The sequence below is a fragment of the Salminus brasiliensis genome, chromosome 21 (genome assembly GCF_030463535.1).
Source record: "Salminus brasiliensis chromosome 21, fSalBra1.hap2, whole genome shotgun sequence".
Taxonomy (NCBI): domain Eukaryota; kingdom Metazoa; phylum Chordata; class Actinopteri; order Characiformes; family Bryconidae; genus Salminus; species Salminus brasiliensis.
The window spans coordinates 12,097,934-12,117,961 of NC_132898.1; the positions used below are offsets into that span (position 1 = coordinate 12,097,934).

Below are 20,028 nucleotides of genomic sequence, written 5' to 3' on the forward strand. Positions count from 1 at the left end.
TTACAGCAAAGAGAATCTTACACAGTAAGGTAAAATGTTAGCCCAAAAGAAAGCACTTCAACATTAAAGATAGTATTTACTTTTTTAATATTTACCTAGTTAAATACTATATTTTTAATATTAAAATAAGGAGACTAACCATCAATAACTCAATATCAGTGTACCATTAATATTAACATTGCCATAAATTTCGACAGAAAAATCTGAAAGCCTTCAGACACCAGGTGCAGTCTTCTCCAGAAGATCGGTCTAGCGGTCCAAAAGCAGCTGCTGGCAGGGTCAACGCAAGGGCTAGGATTCCAGCCAGTCTATTTACGAGGAGATGACTCAGCCGGTCCAGCCCAGCGTCAACCACTGTGGGATTTGCCATAATAAAGATCCATTGATCAACAAACGTATCTAATGTCCTATCACCAACGAAGCAACACTTATCACAATAGTTTGATCTAAAACAACTCATTTCTCCAATATCCTATTCCGTTTGCATGACACCAACTAGTGGGTTTTAATCACTTGTTTGTCACATGAGCCTTGTTGCTGCAGTGCAAAACTAAAGAAACAAACTTCAAACAAAGTCTTGGCTAAGTGACTATATTTGCAGTGAGGGGGAAAACTGCAAATTCGTTTTTTGAGCCAACCCTCCAGTTTAATAGCACTGGAAGTGACCAGCTCTCAAGAGCTGTACAGTCAAGGCGGGATGAGTCAGCCCCTCCCCCACTCGGCACGCAGGGAGCGCGCTCAGTCCAAAGGAAATATGACTCATTTGAGTAACATGAGGCATTCTTCAGAAATCTCCACAGAGCGCCTGTTTGTTAAGTGAAGAGCAGAATGTGAATGTAGGACTGTAAGGTAGAGAGGTAGAGAGAGAGAGGTAGAGAGAGAGAGAGAGAGTTAGAGAGAAAGAGAAAGAGAGAGAGAGAGAGAGAGAGAGAGAGAGAGAGAGAGAGAGAGAGAGAGAGAGAGGCAGGCTGTGGGGGGGCAGAAGGGTTTATGGGTAAGGGGAGTCATCACTCAGAGTGTCAGTTTCGTCTTTTTAGAGCTGCAGCTCCACAGAGGGTTTCCTTGGCTGCATTCTGGGGTTTTCTGAATCACACTCGCAGAATCATAGCCCTCCAGAAAAATGTTTAGAACAATTTAGTTACCAAAAAACAAAATACAAAAAAAAACCCCCCAAAAAAAAACACTGCTTCAGAATAGTTGAGCAATGCAGGTTAGGGCCACACAATGTCTGTTACTCTATACCATGATCTTGGCCTTGCCATTACTCAAATGGCAAGAAAATACAATATGCTAATAAGCCCTCTAACCAATTATAGTGTTCTGTGTGCTTTAATGACAAGGATTTAAGGAATTCACTACAATCTAAAATATAATATAATAATGCTACCAAACGTAGAACTTTTAGGACAAAATGTTGTTTGTACAGTTTGTGATTTTGTTCCAAAACAAGTGATCTATTTTTGTATTGTTTTATGTATTTTATGCACTGTTAAAGGCATCCCCAATTTTCAATTTTGAGCTATTTAGAAATAAAATAATCAAATAGCACACAAAGACTTCGCTGACTCCCCTGTCCATTTATACAAATAAAAAAGCCTGCTGTTCATGTTCACCTATACAGCCTACAGCAGATTAGTCGCCCATTCATGCTGATCTTTAAGCAGTGTTTTAGTGTGGACTGCTTTCGTAATAAGACAACACAGGACAGCCAATCAGAACAGAGAAGGCTTGCATAAGCCCCTTTCTGACATGCCCAGTAACTCAGAACCTTTCCGGACATTAATCAGAGAATCTGCATGTGTCAATGTGAATGTCTGGATCAGTAAGACAAAAGTAAGATATAGTTGGGCTGGGCAATAAATTGAAAATTAATCGAAAACAACATTTAGAACCTCTTTGCAAAATTCAGAACCTATTCATATAAACTTGCCCATGTAGATCACTTTAATTTCTTTTTAATTTAATTTTATTAATTTTTTTCCAGTGTGTTCTCATGTACCATCCCCTTAAAGGAGAACTTTAACACTGAGCCAACTGTGCAACTCAAGCAGTTTATATAATCACTCATTAATTGTAATCGAGGTAAAATGTTTAACTAATCTTGATATTGATTTGAGGTCGTATTTCCCAGCACTAGGAAAAAGACCCTCTTGTAACATACAAGATTAACAAGAAATTGACAAGGCAATTGCTAGGCATCACCCCCACCACAGCAGACTTCCATTTGCTCGCATTTAAACTAGAGCAAGGGTCAAGATGTCTTACTTTCTTACATGAGGCTATACATTTCATGTTAATTAAGTGAGAAGTAGGCATTAGGTTAAAGACCACCACATATAATATGCTGCCTTAATGGGAATAAGTGCAGCATGTTCTTTAGTGCTAGGCTAAATAAGACAATATGTTCATGCTGACTGTATGACAGTAATAGGCCCTAAAATCCAAAGTTAAAAAATTATAGCACCTTTTCCATTTTGCCAACCTTCTGCTTGCCTTCTGCTTGCTTCTTTGTTCTGACTAATCTCCCTCCTCTGAACTAATTTAGTTTGCTAATCAGAGGTTTGTATTAAATTTCCAATGTTTTAACTTCCGTAAGCTAAAGCAAAAACCACTGAGACGCTCACCAAACACTCACAGCACAGAGGGAACGGGACAGATATTGCTCTACATGGGGTGCAGATAATTGACCAAAGCGGGTTATTAGAGCTGTGTCTCTTTAGAGGTGTATTTTCAACTACAGCTGAGTGTGCAGTTAGCTCAAGTAATTAAAATGGATATCAAATGGTATTAGGAGAGCTTGATTATCATTACTTAAGCTGTGTAAGCTTAGCAAAATCCTTTCAACGCACACAGCCAGGAAGCCTATACTAAATAGAGAAGCCTATTGCTGCCTAGAGCTGAGAGAGACCAATAGACACAAACAATGCAATCAGGTATTTGCACCAGATGGCAGTTATACTTTAAACTCGAGACTAAAAGTTAACAGGCCCAGACCACAAAACAAATAATCTTACTCATCATTATCTAATGATGGCTTGATGTAGTTTGTAAGGTTTTGCAAGGTCTCAAAAAGCAACACAGTTACAGACACTAAGCCTAGAGCAGGGTAGCTCCAATTATTCAAACTGAAGTTATAAGAAATTTCAGCTTGAGGGAAAACAGCCAATCAGAAAATAATTTATTTGCATACATTCCTAAAATGAACAATACCACTTTTTTTTTTTGGTACATAGAACAAAAAAAGCCAAAAGTGGGAAAACATAGGCTATGCCCCCTCAAGAACAGAGAGGCAAAGCAGATCAGTGCTTCAAAACTGAAGACAATTATGTTTGGGTTTTAGAATGAACCATATCATATACGTTACGCCAAAACTGGAAATCCTTTGTTTCCTTGCTACACATGATTTCATTCTGTTACTAGGTTACTGCTTATATCACTGAAAGGCTTCCTTTGGGCCTACATGAGCAGTCTTAAAAATTTCCAACCAGTAGTCATTTTGAAAGCAATGACAGCACAATACGGTGTATCCCCAAAGCTTTCTTGGAAAGGCTGTGGTGAAGTATGTCATATGTAGTCAAAGTGGTAACATGGTTTGGCTAACGAAAGTGAGTGGCAGGTCACGCAACACATCAAAGACCACACAAAGAGCAACTTCATCTTCAGGACTAGATTATAACACTAGTCTAACAAACCAGGAATAACCAGAAATAAGCAGGTTAAATCTAGGCCCCATAATAATCAATATAATCAATATCTAAACCACAATTACACTTTACATTATTGCAAATGCCAACAATAAACATTTATTGATTTAAAAGTTAATCAATGCAAACCTAAATCACAGTCCATAAACATTTTTATATTCCGTCTCATTAAAATTTAAATTAAAAAATAAATATGGACTAAATACCCTTAAATCTCAGGCCAAAATGCGTTCCTTAAAATAGACATTACATTCTAGCCTGTTTAGCCTAGACATTCTGTTCAACTTGCACTAGACCAGGCAGGTCACGCTGGGTTCCTTCCAGGTCATAGATCTGCAGTTCAGCCTTCTGTCTCATTAAACACACCTGATTCAACCCATCAGCTAATTAACAAGGCCTTCTTGAGCTGAATGTAGAGTATTAAAAGAGAGGAAATACTAATGACTGCAAAGTTGCCCAGAATGTGCTTAATACCCCTGCTCAAGACAATGAAGAGGCATGATTAATCTCAAAGTTACATATTCAGAATGATCTTATTACATTTTTGCTTTTATTAACCTAGGAGTTTCTGAGGAAAAAATAATAATTTGTCAAGCCAAAACATGTCTAATAAAATTTCTTCTTCTTCAGCTTCTGTGGACTGAACTTTATGTGCAAATAATGATATTAAATGCTAATAAACTGTTGCATCATGTCCTGAATGCTTGTTACCTCTGTTTGTTTTACTCATATAAACAAGCTATATGAAGATCCAAGTGTGCACAATATTGTAATATACACATTTTACTTTCAAACCTGAAAATTACCTGGAGTGAACATTTTTCCCCCCAATTATTTCCTTATTGTTGTGAGTTCACTGTGGACTTGTGTCCACTATCCACAACAGCTACCAAACATGGAGCATATAGCATATACTTCCATACTTCCTCAGTCACACACGTTTAGCCATTTAGTACAAAATTAATAATGAACATTAAATCTTCATACATTCATACATTCATAGTCTATGCAGGCCGAAGCCCAGCTGTTTGTACAGTGCATGCTGCCTTCATAAAAATCCAGGACTGCAGATCTCTCAAGGAGATTGTTAAAGTCAAGGTCAGCATTATTGTCAAAACTGCAATATGTACAGGACATACACAGGATTGAACTTGCATTACTCTCAGACCCATGGTGCAACAATCAAGAGACAAAAAAGCCTTCCTAGATTCTTTGGAAAGATAAAACCAAGATTATCTTGAACGAAAAGATGAGGAGAGAAGAAGAGGATAGTAAAAGAAAGGAAGGGCACATTATCCAAAGCATACCTCATAATCTGTCAAACATGGTGGAGGCTGTGTTATGGCATAAGCATTAATGGCAGCTAATGGAACTAGGTCATAGGTCTTTATTGATGTGATTGTGAAGTGTATAGTTATTCTGTCTGCTCAGATTGAGTCGAATGCTGCAAAAGTGATAGGATGTTTTACAGTACAAAACACACCACAGCCTTAAAAAAAAAAGACAAGGAAATGTTCTTAAATTCCTCTAGCAAACTGAGCATGCTTTTTACTTACTGAAGAGAAAACGCAAGAAAGAAAGACCCACAAACGAGAATCAACTATGGGTATTGACTAAAAGTTGTTTGCCTAAACAGTATTGGGATTAAAGTATTAAAAAAATCTAACATTTACGGATAGCTGGCACAATTACTTTTCGGAGTGTGTATATGGAGGGACTATGTGACAAATGACTGTAATTCTTAACGGTTTTGTTAAAGCCCTTGAATTAAAAGTCTGAAGCAAAGACTGAAAGTCTACAAAAAGAGGCCTAAAAAAAATTGCATTACCCAGAGTTCATGTATAATAATAATAATAATAATAATAATAATAAAAATAGCATTTGTTTGCATTTCTTCACAACAAAGACATTACCAGACATCAGTCAACTCCCTGATGCAGATTTTTTTCAATACTGATCACATTGTGCATATCTTAAATGTTGTATTGAGGGTCTCGAGTGCTCTACCCCCGTTACAATTAGTAAAATGGAAAGTCAAAAACATCAGTAATGAACTAGTTTGGGTTCGATATCAACACGAGGTCGTTCAGTGTGAAAAGAAGTTTAAGAAGCTCTGGTACACTCCAACATCTGACAAAGTTCTTAGCACATTGAGATGCTGGTGGATTTATGGCAGTGTATTTCAGCATTAATAAAAAATGAAAGTATAGTGCTCCCCTTCCCGGGGGGAGGGAGGTGGGGGGTGGTGAAAACTCTGAACCAATGCTGCATTCCCACATTCACCCATATCCAGCGAGGGGCTCTTTAAAAATTCATCAATTTACAGCAAAAATAGATTAAAGCACCCAGCTGAGCAAAACTCAAAATTTGGCTCCTGAATAACATTAATAATAAAACAGCTCCCCAAAAGCCCAGGGGGGTTTCGCCTGCAGCACCTTGAGAATAATTTATTTTTAATAATTACTAAAATAACACTTTAAACGCTTTTTGAATCTAGCAAGAAAATGCGACGCAAAGAATGCAATACATAGAAAAATGCATGACAACCAGCATGAAAACGAAGCATGACGAGTCACTCTATGAAGACTTATTTCTAATCATGCTCTATCTGTGTCAATCCTGTACTGATCGCTACTGATCTGATCGCAGTCCTGCAGCTGCAAAGCCATTTACTGGAGGCCCAAAAACTGCCTAGAAGTGCAGTTACTGTAATTGCTCAGGCCTGTTATAAATGAGGTTCGCTTAAGTGCAATTATCCCCTCTGATCTTTCACATAAAGAGACTTCTTTAACACAGAAAAGAGGGCTCACACAATATGACTTCAAACAAGATTCAAATTGGAATCAGGGAAGCATTTCCAGGAGATGAATGGGTTCATAGCTCATCTGCATGCTAGTGATGCACGGCACTGCTAATGAAGACTGAGCTCCACCAGTCTTCTTCACACCAACACAACTTACTATTAGGATCAAATTGGAACATGTAGCTTCTACATAACCCTCAAATACACTAAACCAAGGCATGACCAGCAAAAGGGTTGTTACAATTTACATTCTTCACTTTTTTTTCTTTTTAATAAGTGGGTGCATGTCAATACGCACGGTAAAACAAATGCAGTTGCAATTTATGCCATTTAAAAGAATCTGTGATCATTAAGGACACACTGGAACTAACTGGAATGGTTTCCTGTGTTCTAATAAAAAAAAACTCTGTGACAGCCCCAAAAGAGGCAACAGTGGAAGTAAGCAGTGTTTGTAGTTGAAGAAACTGACTTAATTTTGTTAATTAATGTTTGTGTTAATTATTCTTTCAGGAGGTGCTGTGGTCTTGTTCTCATAATTGGACTTTCACCAGCAACTTAAATGTGTTCTACATTTCCAAGTCCACTTATGACTTAAGTCTTAATTCATTTTACCATTTCCCAACCACCCATCATTCCATTTTGTTGTTATAAAAACAGGCTGTTTTTGTTACTGTTTTTATAAGACATGATTTATGTAAATGGCTTCTGTTCTGACTGGCTGGCCTGTATTGTCTTATTTAAAAACAGTCAAAAAACACTTCGTATAACAGCTTGAATGAGTAAGCCTAAACCGCTGTAGGCTGGACAGGAGGACATATGAACAGAGTTAACAATTCTTCTTTACATTGCATCAAGGTTTCATGATGAATGGGCCAATAGAAATGCTCCGAAATTACTTTGAATAAAATCTTTTTACAGAATGTTTTCCTTCTTTCTTCACCTAAAAAGTTGCAATTCTGAAGATACAAAGTTTTTGTCCAAAAGTAGCGGTATGTTGCTTTTCACATGTAAAATTTAAATCAGGTTTAGATGAACCTGCCTGTATGGGCCGGTGTCTGAACAGTACACTTTGGAACTTCAACAATAATTGCACTCTACTTCTCTTTTCAGAAGAGACAAAATAAGGACCCTTTAAAGAGTCCCAATAAAAAAAAGAGGCTGTACTGACAAAGCCCTGGTCAGTGACTAGGACAACAATTAGTTAATCAGGTGCGAAAAATAAATGAATCCCCCTAAAAAATTGTAGAGCACACTTGTAGAGAATGCTTTGACGTGCACAAATCACTGTTAATTGCAATTAATAATCTGCATCGCAGTATCACTTGAGACAGCAATTATCATTTTTATCAGAAATGTGAGATCCTAGCAATTAAGCTTGATAATCACAAAAAGGTGCAATTAACACATTTAACACTGTAACAAAAATAAAGCAAAATCAACTACAGAAGGCTGTCAGCACACTGTCTAATCATGACATAGGCCTAGAACCACAGGGTTCTGTAAACAGACTGATGAACACAGAATTTGTTACTACACACTGCAGTTAAATGTCTTTAAAGGGGTCATTTCTATATTTTTCTTTATGTAACACATTACACCTAAAGGAGCTTTTATGACCTCCCGTTCTAAATCCATAGATATTTATACGAAAATTAGTTAACAGCGCTAACAGCAGGTTTGGCACTCTGAAGAGTCAGCAGAGCACTAGTGACTTTTTTTTCACAGCACACAGCGACCTGCTCTGTAACTTTATGTGGTGAGTTCCACTTTTCAATAACACTCACAGTTGAGCGTGGAATACCTCGGAGGAAAGACGTTTCTCAAGAACAATGAACACTGGTGTTTTTGCAGGTTCATGCCCACAAAGAGTGCTTTAGTTAAGGCAACAGTTCTACATAGAACCACAACAACTCAAAGAACCATTTAAACGATTAAATAACTAAACAAAGAGAGTTATAATTACACCCCAAAAAATTATATGAATTTTAGTCATTTTAATCAACGGCTAGGGTTTTTATAATGTTCCTTTATTAGTTGATTTCTGCAAACTTTCTATTTCACAATAACCACTGTATTGATTTTTGTCACAATCTTTTAGAGCTTTTTAAAACTGAGACACTTTCATGCTCCACTTTATCTGTTGCAACTTGTAACTTGTAAACCTCAGAGAAATTAAATATTGTGATGCATATGGAAATCAATCAATCTTCAAACATCATGATGATATAATTTTGCCATATAGTCAACCCTTATCCCAGATGTTGGTAGTCTCCTTGATTACGAATAATCTGCATCAACCCTGGGGGAAAAAAAAGCATTTCAGTTGTCCTCCAGTGGCTACCTGATGTGTGACGTCTGAGTAAGGGGAAGCTGTGCTTTTAGCTAGCCTGGAGCCCATTTACCAACAGGGGTCTGATAACTCCATCTCACGGACAGCCATTTGAATAATCACTTCAACAAGGGGGAAAAATTAAAAAGCCTCTGAGTGAGACAAGAACGGGCAGAGGGCCACTGCTGAATCACAAATAAACTATTGGTATGCAAAAGGTGAGGAGAGGCTGTCTTTTACACTTTCACAAAATCTGTGCACACCTTGCCATTAATTTAGGGGCATCGTTGATTTTTTTTTAAGTTAAACTGTCATGACAATTGTAGGGCAGTCACGATAACTCTCGATAACTCAACAGTGATTAAAATATTGAGCATTCATTTATCACGCATCAGCATTGATTAGTTAGTAGGAAGCATGATGACAATGCATATTTTAAATTCCCACACTGATCTCTCTTACAGTAAGAAACAGTATTCTAGAATATCTAAAAGACTGTCATTTTTCAATTTAATCCATATTTATTTGGATTTATTTTCAGAAACTTAAACACCAGCAACCCTCAAGACATGTATTTATGGGGGTTTGTGGGTATATTTTAGATGGATCTCTATCATGCTTAACCTGATGAGAAACATAATTGTCACATCGCAGTTTCTGCTGTTGTCTTTACTGTTTAAATTATTGTTAAATGAAATATCTCTTCTAACAGTTTCTGTGCTGAAATAGATGAATAGATGTTTTTGCAGAAGTACTGGGCAGCACAGCTGGAGAAAGCCTTAACTTTCTAAAGGTAAGACAAGCTCTCATTAATCAACTCAATGAAGAACAACATTTAGAGGTGGGAGAAAAAAATAAAGGCTTTTGTGCTGAAAGCTCAGAAAACACTGCATTCACTGTATACCATCTGACAAACTTCACTGCATTAAGCACAATATGCAGAGAGAGCCAAAAACACGATGATGAAGCATCAAAGGAAGAGGGTGAAGAGGATCTAGCTATATGATGCCAGCCCATCTGGTGTCTAGCCTATGGCATCGTTTAGCAAAGATGGAGTGAAGCAGGAGGAATGCAAAATGCCAGCAGTTTCCAGGTAAGTTTTAGCAGCTAAGCGGCAGGATGCTAACTGTGAACCCTTCGGGCATGAGGGGTGCCAGACTGTACGAGATTCTGCGACAAAAACCTTCACAACATCCTGACATGGGAATGATTAACACATACCACAACAAATGCCTTACAGCTTCCAATCTGTACCATTTAACAAAACAATATAGTGGCAAGATATGCACTGCCCAATGCAGGCCTACGAGTTATAAATAAGACACAATCCACACAAATAAGTGACTTAAAAAAGGCCAAAAGATATCCTTTAAAAACTGATACAGCACAGAAGTGATCTGAAAAGTTCATTTAAGAAAATGCTAAAAGAACAATGCGGCCAGTTCACCATCAAATGCCAAACCACAAAATGACTGAATTGAGTGGCAAATAAGACAGTTAATAAATGCCAAGAAATAATTAAACAATGAATATAGCTACCAGATGAGAGGCATCTTATTGCAGGGCTTAGTCCTCTTCTTCACAGCAATTAGCACACTTGCGCATATATATCACACAAACAAAACTGATGGGCTCAAATAGGTGCACTACCAATCTTTTATCAGAGGAAAATCTTAGCAATATTTTTGCTAAGTCTTGGCAATAAAAAAAAAAGTTTTAAATTACTCCTTAAAGCCTAACACTCATTTTCAAATGCCCCCAGATCTCAATACAAAACATCAGCGGTTTCAACAGAGGAACTACCAGGCATGTTCTAACAAGTAAATGACAGTTCAATCATATTCTGTTTTCTGAGAGTCTACATCCTGAAGACAAACAGGTCTGGTGCTAACTTGAAGCTTTTACTTAAAGTACCGCTGTATTGCTACAAGGAACAAGGAGCTAAATCTCAGAAAATTCATCATTCAGATTTTATACAGCATGGTTATGATCACATTACAGAATGACAATTAGTATAACAGTCAACAAGCTATAACCAGAGAGTGCAAGCATATTCTATGAGTAAGTGAGGGGAAACCCCCATCACTGTCAGTTTTATTTCTCTTGACAGACAGTGGGTATTTTATACCAGGCTGCAAGCAGGTACAGTAAGCAGAATGCCACACTGAAAAAAACAGTAACAGTAAAGCAGAGTTAAACTGAGAGCTATTAGTCAAGGTACTCATATGTAGTCATATGCAAAATTGAGCAGATTCAGACAGTAGCCTGTTGGCGGCAAAGCCAGTGCAGAGAGCAGACATGCTTAAAGGCCATGTCCCAACTGACCGTACATTATTAACCCATATTAAGATTACATTTAGAAGGACATTTAATTAAATATAACAATGACCCAACAAAAGTAGTGGCATACAATATATAAGCACCAGACCAGCCAAGCACTCTGCAAAGCGTAACTCAGCTCATATACACACAGTGGTGTCAATCCTGCCTGTCAAATGCTGTCAAACTCAACTCAAAGCAAAAGCCACGACCATTCAGTTCGTCTTCTAAGCATGTCATTAAACTAGCCAGCAAGTTGTAGACAGCAGCTGTTTCATGGCATGACATGAATTCTGGTAGTGTTTTAACCGTCTTGTGCTTTCTGAGTATAGACTGTCAAAACATAATGCAGGTGTGCCAGTCAGCTGTCTAGAATGAATGAACTACCCTTAAACTTTAGGTACTGCTTCGTGACAGCATATCTTAAGTTAAGGTTATTTCCAAAATAGCTGAGGACATGGCCTTAACCTCTCAGCTGCAGCTGCCTGACTGGAGAGATTTGCAAGCAGTGGTCCTCAAAAACATATCCTAGCTAGCTAGCTAAGTAAAGTCATGTTGTATGACACTGTCTCGCCTGACGTCTATCGTTTATAAGTTGTGAGATCTCAGGTGGGATAAAAGTTGGAGCAGCATGCAAGACGTGGCTGTCTGGGCTCAGTCACTCCAGGAGCTCTCGCCAAGCTAAGCTAAGGTATGCTAAGCTAAGCTAGCCACACGGCTTTTTCTCTGACAGCTGGCTATTTTCGATCCAACTTCTACACAACTGCAGCCCGCTTTTAGGCGTCCCTATCGGTCCCTCAATTCCATCAGCACACGCCTCTGTAAACTAAGTCCCTGTGAGGTTTAAAAGATAAGTCAACCCCCCTGACCTCCACCCGAACCATCGGTACAACTTCACCGCCCACGCCGCCACACTCCCCCCTTCCTCCGGCCTTACTCTCAACTTCGTTCCGCGGCGTTAGCTTAGCCGCGTTAGCCCGATCGCAGCTCCCGCTCACACTTACCCGGGTTTTTTCTTCTTCAGCAGCGGCTGCCCTGTGTCGAGCGAGGCAGCCTGTCTTTTAGCTGTCCCCTTCCCTTCCTTTGTGGTGAAATAAATAAAAACAAGCTCCCCGATCTTGCTCCAGAAGTGCCTGTGCTGTGTGTCCGTCGTGCGGTGGAGACTCCGCCGTCCCTCAGCGCCGGTGTGTCCGCGGCTCCGCTGCGCCTCTCCGCCTCCAGATCGCCTTCAGCGATGCCTGACTCAGAAAAGAGTCGGTTCTTTAGAACACCAAATGGCTCGTATCGATTCACAAGTGTAAAGTCTTTCCAAGGTTTGTAGCCTAAAAATATGATATAGAAATAAGCCGCATGAGTCCCTGTGTTAGCGTGATTTTACCATAGTTAATGTTGTTAGACAAGAATGCAATCAAATACAAAATAATTCTGTACAGTCAGTCAAGAGAAATGTATCCAAACACAACACAGTGAACGCAATACAAAACCCACATGACTGATAATAAAAAACACACCATATGCACAAGTACATCCATTATAAGATGAATAGTAGCAAATACATCATTGGAATCTGTCAATGAAATGTACATTAGTAGGAGCAGAGGGTTATTTGTACAGCTATGTTCAGGTACTCCTGTGCTCTTAACTGTGCAGACTTTTGTGGTTGAATCAGGTGTGCAGGCTAAGGGTAGGCACAAAAATGTGCAAAAAGGTCCCCAGGCTTGTTTACCCTGTGGAACTAACTCGTATAATAAAGGTCTATCATTCACATATTTACTGAGATAACATAACATAAATAATGAAAAAAAAACATGCATTTATCTACATGCAGTCCTTGAAACTGACATAGTAGTACTGTGTTAAGCCTTTTAATCACAAATGTTCTGTTCAAATGTGCTTTACATGATCATAGAGGAGCACGACTTAAGTATGTGCCAGCTAGTTTTTTTACCCTGTACTTGTATTTGTAACCACCAGCATATCCAGTCTCAGACACAAACAGAGAGTTTGAATGTGTTTAAAATGTGAGGAATTTTGTGGACAGAAAAAATGTCTTCATAACAATAACAATATTAACAATAATAATAGTTATTGTTATCATTGTAACAAAAGTAGCAATAATTATACATTTGAAATAATAAAATAACAATTTTCCGTTAATGTGAGTGTTTGTGAGAAAAAAAGAGCAACATATTTCTTCATATATGTATATAACAACAACAACAACAATAATAATAATAATAATAATAATAATAATATTACAGTGGTTGTAATGTTGTAATGACCAGGAGGTGTCACTAGAGACATAGGTGCCAAATATTGCTTCAATACTTTACAAACCTTCGTTCCTCCCACCACTTCAGTTGAATCTCATGACATTGTAAAATATCAAGAACATCTCCTTTGCATTTCGCCTTTGTTATTTTTCTCTGTATTTTGCTCTCTATGAGGATTTTTGGGGGGCAGACGTCCGATTCATTGGCTCAAACATTTCGAGAGACTCGGAGAATAGAATCGGCTCCTGAATCGAACTCCCCACCACTACTTTACAGACAACTTACATCCGGGCACTTGCGCTTGTTCCCTCCGCGTTGGGACTACTTCCAGGCTTCACCCGAAAAAATGGTGCGCGATTATGTACCATGCCGCGCTTCAACGCAGACAGCCAGGCTAACTAGATCTGCCGGATCAGATATCGGACACCCGGGTTATCTTGGAGCTTTGAAAACGTGAAATTCAGGACGCCAAGTAGGCTGATATGCAATAGCATGGTACCACCAATTATGTAATGTATATTTTCTGAGCAAGTAAGGGGAAAGCCCACCATTGTCAACCAGCATTTAGGCAGAAAGGGAATTCCGATGACCACATCATGCAGCAAATAGTGAAGTGCAGTAAAACTGAAGGACTCAAAGTTGAACTAAGTGTCTACTCATGCACAGGTATTAGTCAGAAATTGACTTACAGTCAGTGGAGAGGGTGGCCAAACAGTCAGCCTTCAACTGTTGTATAAGGGTCATGACCCTCAAACTACGACTGTTTAAAACTGGACAGTAGAGAGTAGAGAGTCATTCTATAAAATCGATGTCAAATGCATGTGCATTTTTTATGTCAAGAGATAACTGTTTTTTTTGTCTTCCATAGCTTCAATGACACATTACTCCAACCCCAAAAATACATTTTCCACCTTACTAAACATTGCTTTATGTTATGTGCAAAATAACAATGACAGAGTTTACAGCCCTGTCACTCTGAATGTGATTGTGAGTTGAATATTCTGTTTTTATAAAATCAGTTTTTAACTATTAACATTTACAATCTTCTGTGAACATGTTAAATTTCTTCCTGTCTATTTTGTGCAATTGGGGTGAATGTTATGGGGTCAAAGCAACATTTGCACCTACAGCTTACTCTTACATCGCTTACACTTTATCACATGACTTACTATGGCAAAACATTATTTTTATGGTTAGATAAAATAGGATGGACAGCAAAACAGATAAATAATTTGTTTTCTTTAAATGAATAAATATATCTGCTATTAAATTGATCTCTGTAATATTCATTTAGAAATGAAAATGCATCTGCAAAGGTTCAATGTTAAATAAAAAAATTTAGTTGTTTGGGGCAGAATTAGTAGTAAGGTTGGATGATCACCAACCCACCTCTCCCGACTTCTTCCCAAAAGTATTGGATTGAGCACTGTCATTCTAGAGAACACGGTTCCAGTGCCCCACGACTCAATGTTGCTGGGCTTTATACCCCTCTAGCCCATACCTGGCATTAGACATGGTGCCAATAGGTTCTTGGTTATGTCAGTAACTTAAAGTAGCTCAATGTATTCAGCACAGTGTACCACCAGTAAACCTACCCTAACAATAGTGGGAAATACTGGTAAAAAAATCTTATGGGACTATTTTTTCTTACTTTCTTACAAATTACTTGATTATATATACACTTATACTTAGATTTTTTTTGTAAGAAAGTAAAAAATATATATATTAGACTTTAACATCAGTCACCACAGCCTCATAACCCAGGTCTCCTGTCTGTATGATCCCAGGGCCTCTGTTGAAAGGGGTTTTCCTTAAGAGGTTTTTGCATGCTGGTTGTGTGTTTCTGATTTTGCTGGGCTGGTAGTCAAGTTTCTGGCTGCAGTGGGTCCAGAGTGTACCTGGAACCATTGGGCACCAGTCTGTCACAGGGTATTACACAAACTCATTTGCCAATTCTCCTACCATGTGTAGTTTAGGGAGGTTGGAGAAAACCGGACCACGCAGAGGAAACTCACACGGACAACACAACCCCAGGCCCTCGGTACACACTGCCTGCTGCATCTCCAGTCCTTGAACATCCTGAAACTATTAATATAAGTTCAAATAAGTTAACACTGAATCCTTAATTTGATATATCATCAAAACTAATAACAAATACATTGGGATTGCATTCAGAAGTAGCTAACATATACAGATACCAGTGTCACTTAGTATATGATTGGCTGTTATGGAATTAAATACTTTAAGTGACATGCATTTTCCATTTCAATGTTAATTTATAATTATATTACTGCGATGTATGTTTGTGATCATAGTAGTCAATGAAATGAGATGTGGCAACATTGGAACACTGTAAATGCATTCAGCATGAGATTTTCTGGATCAATAGCGCCCCCTATGGCGTTAAATGTGAAAGTATTTTACAATTCACAGCAAACGCTCGGGAAACTCGTCAAATAACTTGTGTTTGCTTTCTTTTACTTTTAAGTAAAAATAAGTTTACAGTATTTGCAAAACACCTACGCGCATTCTAAATTCTAATTAGTGCTTATTTACTTCATTTAAAAAAATTAAATGAGGTGTGCACCTCACGTTATTGTGACATTTAAAGAATAAGTGCGACCCAAAAAGTTTGACGCAATGTGAGATGGATGCATTATTAATAAAAAAAAATTAAAGTAATTGTTATGAGGGTTTATTATGTTACTTTTGATTTTAGGTGTTGAAATCAGCACATAAAACATTATTAATTAGGAGCGTCTGAGCTTTTATTTTGAACACGTGTTGCCCTGTACAGAGAAACTCACGCATGCGCACTCAGCGAAGACATTGTGTTTTCCGGGTCACCTAATTGAACTCCGGTAAGTTTATTGGGACTGTGCTTTATTTTAAAACATAGCGCAGCTTCGTGCTGGTCTGGTAACTCAGCATTACATCCAGTAAGGTTACTAAATGTGATTTTTTTACAGTCGCTTATCTGTCGTCTTAGCCATTCTGTACTATTACCGTACAGACTGGATTTGGCTAGTAGAGCAGAAGAAAGCTGGACATCTGTAATGACTGTAATGAGTTAGAAACATAAATCCCAAACGAACGCTGAGGCAAAACTATCTGCACTGATGCGTCCTATTTACTTCTGGCTCTTCCAACATCCGTCAGATTTAAAACTGATGTATTTGAAAAGTTTTCTCGTGTTGTGTTTTAAACAAGCTTACTCTAAAAGTGAAGCACAATGTGAGCTTAACTGACAGAATAGCATGAAATGTTAATGGCTGGTGTGAATGACACTGTGAGCAGGCTGTTTAGGCTCTAAGCAAATTGACTGTCCTACTATTAGGTATTCAGTAGTGTTACAGTGTCCTATAGTCTTTTGAAGACCAAGACCTGAATCTGAATCTTCAGAACAGTTTAGTCCCATCCACTAGAAATGTCTTCCTGTGTTAAAATGAACCACTATTTCCTTTGTTTGCAAACCTCTGTAAAACGGATTATCCTGACATCATGAAGATCTGTGAAACCTGTCTTGTCTTAAACTGTTATATGTTTATGCCATATCACCCCCAACCCCAGGTGTGTGCACACTATGGCCCAGCCTCACCCTCCAGTTCCTGCTGCAGCAGATGGGAACCTCTCTGAAGAATTTGCAGCCCCATCTCACGTGGAAGAGGTCAGGAAACTCATGGCAGAGTTTGCTGAACGTCACAGTGCCAGCGGCCGTAGGGTTGTGTTGATCACTTCAGGCGGCACCAAGGTTCCTCTGGAGTCCAGAACGGTTCGCTTCCTTGACAACTTCAGCAGCGGACGGAGGGGGGCTTCTTCTGCTGAGTATTTTCTTGACTCTGGGTATGCTGTGATCTTTCTACACAGACATCGCTCTCTCTACCCTTTCATACGCCTCTACACAGGGGTGAATCTCCTGGACAGTCTGAGATTTCAGCCTGGTGATGAGGGAACTAGCCATGTGTTGGTGGATCAGAAGGAGCTTCCGAACATTGCAGCAGTGCTGAAACGATACCAGGCAGTGAAGGCAGCAGGATTACTTCTTCCAGTGGAGTTCAACACTTTATCAGAGTATCTCCACCTTCTCAAAGCTGCAGCACAGGCACTCAATTCAATAGGTATTCCACACAAATGATATCATATAAGTGTAGGGGTGGGTGCTTGACAAAAGTATAATATTACAATGCTTTTGGGAAAAGGAACATGCATGAACCCCAACCTGTAAATTCCTTCTCTGCCTTCCATGACGAGTCTGCGCAACCATCCAACACCCAGTTACCTCCCTTTTAACTCAGTCTTCTATCATTCCTGGCGCCACATATGAGCAGAGGGACTGGCCTTCTACCACAAAGCAGATGTCACCTGAACTCCAGCCCAAAACTCCTCAGAATTTTTCACCCTCTTTTATAGTCTTCTCCCAAATCATCATAAAATGAAGGCATGGTCCGAACTAGCAAATTGTCATGTTGCCCTACCCCTATGTGTTCAAGTGCTATGGAGAATTATAATTAAAGACATGTTTACATATTTCAGGGTCCAACGCCATGTTTTATTTGGCTGCAGCTGTTTCTGATTTCTACATCCCAGTGTCTGAAATGCCAGAACACAAAATCCAGTCTTCAAATGGGCCTCTACAGGTAAACAGTAGTAAAGAAATTAGAAATGGCATGCTCTTGATTTGTCTAAGCTTGCCTTTCGTGTTAAATTGTGCAGGAAATTCGAGTTCTTCACACAAAACTGAGGAAATTATTTTAACATTTAACACATCCCCCCAGACTGTTTACATTGGAAGCACACAATTTTCTAGAATGTGTATTTGTGCCATGCCACTGGGATCAACCAATTGTGATTACCCAACATCAGTGCCTAGTCTTAGTAATGCTCTTGTGCCAAATTAAAGTGAATCCCAGCAACAATGTTCTGAAATGTAGTGGAAAGTCTTCCCAGAAGAGTAGAAGCTATAATCACAGCAAAAGGGAAACTAACTCAACATACATATGCAGTAAACATATTTATAAATCTGCATAAACACTACAAAAGACATATTTGTAATATCTGAAACTGTATGTTTTACATTGTGGCTTTTTATGTGTGTTAACAGATAAGCATGAAGATGGTCCCAAAGATGCTCAAACCACTAGTAAAGGACTGGGCTCCACAAGCTTTTGTCATTTCATTCAAGCTGGAAACCAACCCTTCCATCCTTCTGGAGTGTGCTCGGCGAGCTTTGGATACATACAATCACCAGGCAGTGGTGGCTAACGTCTTGGACACGAGGCACGGTTATGTCGTCATTGTAACTAAAAACTCTCAGCATGAGCTGATTCTCACAGAGGAGGAGGTTCAGAAGGAGATAGAAATTGAAGAGAAAATAGTCAGGAATCTTTTACCTGCACACACTCAGTTCATGAACCAATGAACAAACATTTTCAGATAATTTAAATTAGTTATAATAATGTATTGGCATAAATTAATTTTCCCTGTTGCATGTAGTCAATCTGGCGTCAGGCAAGACATGATTCTGCACTGGGCCTACAGCCAAGATGTAATAGAAGACTATACACCAACCTAGTACCACATGTGTCTGTCATCACACACTGCCAAAGTTGTTAAGTAATCTCTAACAGACATGCTTATATGGTTTCTTGTACGACACTCTTAACAATAAAGGTGCTACAAAAGGTTTCCTGTAATGATGCCATAGAAGAACCACTTTTGGTTTCATAAATAACCATTTTATAACCATAGAACCTTTACATCAGGAGAAAGTTTTCTGGGTCATGTAAAGGTTCTTCACACTCAATCTCCATAATAAATATGGTTCTTTATGGAGGCAAAATGGTTCTATGGCATCACTCAAAGATGACAAAAGAACCATTTGTAGCGCCTTTATTTTTAAGAGTGCATGACAAATTGATGCCACTTCTTTTTTTTTATATTGCTTTTGTCAACTTGGCAGTTTGAGACAAGTGTGGGATGATTAAGGCAAGTGGTTTGTCCAGCACTAATCAGTTGCTAGATATGTCCGTTACTTAACAACAGAACAAAATGGAAACTTCAGGCACCACCTGTCTTGTCTGATTGACTGCACTTAGGGTAGAAGGGAAATTCTGTAGATTTGATTTAAGGTACAGGTCTAAGTGGGGTAAAGCAAAATCACATTTGTCTAGATCAGTGCTGAATACTGGTTCTTATATTTACATAGCTTCAAGTAGAACTAGAAAAAACCCAGCTATCTGAAAATATCTAAAACAAATAAATAAATATTAAAAAAAAAATCTGAAGTGCCTCTGAAAATCCTGACCCTAAAGAAACATTCCCAAGCATATCAGTTTTAGATGTATATACGATTATGAGAAGGGTTTGTGCTTGTATAGCTTAACCCTGTAATGCAACTGTGTAGTGGAATTCATTCATCATAATCAATTTTAGCATGTTTGCATCAGGTTGTGTCAGATGTTTTGTTGTTTGACATCAGCAGGGGATAAGATTGAGGAGTCTTGAAATGGAATGTAATCGGTCATGAAGTTAATGCTCCATTTAAATGTGATTTACAGATAATAAATGTTATTTCAGAGACGTTTCTTTTTTCTTCCACAA

The 20,028-nt window shown here is 38.6% G+C and overlaps 2 protein-coding genes across 5 annotated transcripts in view; one reads left to right on the forward strand and one right to left on the reverse strand.

Annotated features, from left to right (window-relative positions):
- Positions 1–12,375, reverse strand: part of foxj3 (forkhead box J3) — a 111,436-nt gene extending 99,061 nt beyond the window's left edge. For both annotated transcript variants that reach the window (XM_072665682.1, XM_072665683.1), the window contains exon 1: positions 12,160–12,375. The gene's annotated coding sequence lies outside the window, so the exon portion shown is untranslated. The remainder of the gene's footprint in view (positions 1–12,159) is intronic.
- Positions 12,376–16,274: 3,899 nt separating this feature from the next.
- Positions 16,275–20,007, forward strand: ppcs (phosphopantothenoylcysteine synthetase). Of its 3 annotated transcripts, none has more exons than XM_072665824.1 (4): positions 16,275–16,289; positions 16,999–17,546; positions 17,962–18,065; positions 18,530–20,007. In XM_072665824.1, the coding sequence occupies exons 2-4, from the start codon at positions 17,012–17,014 to the stop codon at positions 18,845–18,847; spliced, it is 957 nt and encodes a 318-aa protein (XP_072521925.1). In that variant the 5' UTR covers positions 16,275–16,289; positions 16,999–17,011; the 3' UTR covers positions 18,848–20,007. The 3 variants fall into 3 exon arrangements, with proteins under 3 accessions (XP_072521925.1, XP_072521926.1, XP_072521927.1); XM_072665825.1 differs by lacking the exon at positions 16,275–16,289 and adding an exon at positions 16,339–16,367; XM_072665826.1 differs by lacking the exon at positions 16,275–16,289 and adding an exon at positions 16,352–16,372.
- Positions 20,008–20,028: the final 21 nt, after the last annotated feature.

Coding starts and splice junctions, on each gene's coding strand:
- ppcs (XM_072665824.1), top strand. CDS start 17,012: ATGGCCCAGCCTCACCCTCCAGTTCCTGCTGCAGCAGATGGGAACCTC. Junction 17,547..17,961: donor ACAGGCACTCAATTCAATAG/GTATTCCACACA, acceptor TACATATTTCAG/GGTCCAACGCCATGTTTTAT. Junction 18,066..18,529: donor CTTCAAATGGGCCTCTACAG/GTAAACAGTAGT, acceptor GTGTGTTAACAG/ATAAGCATGAAGATGGTCCC.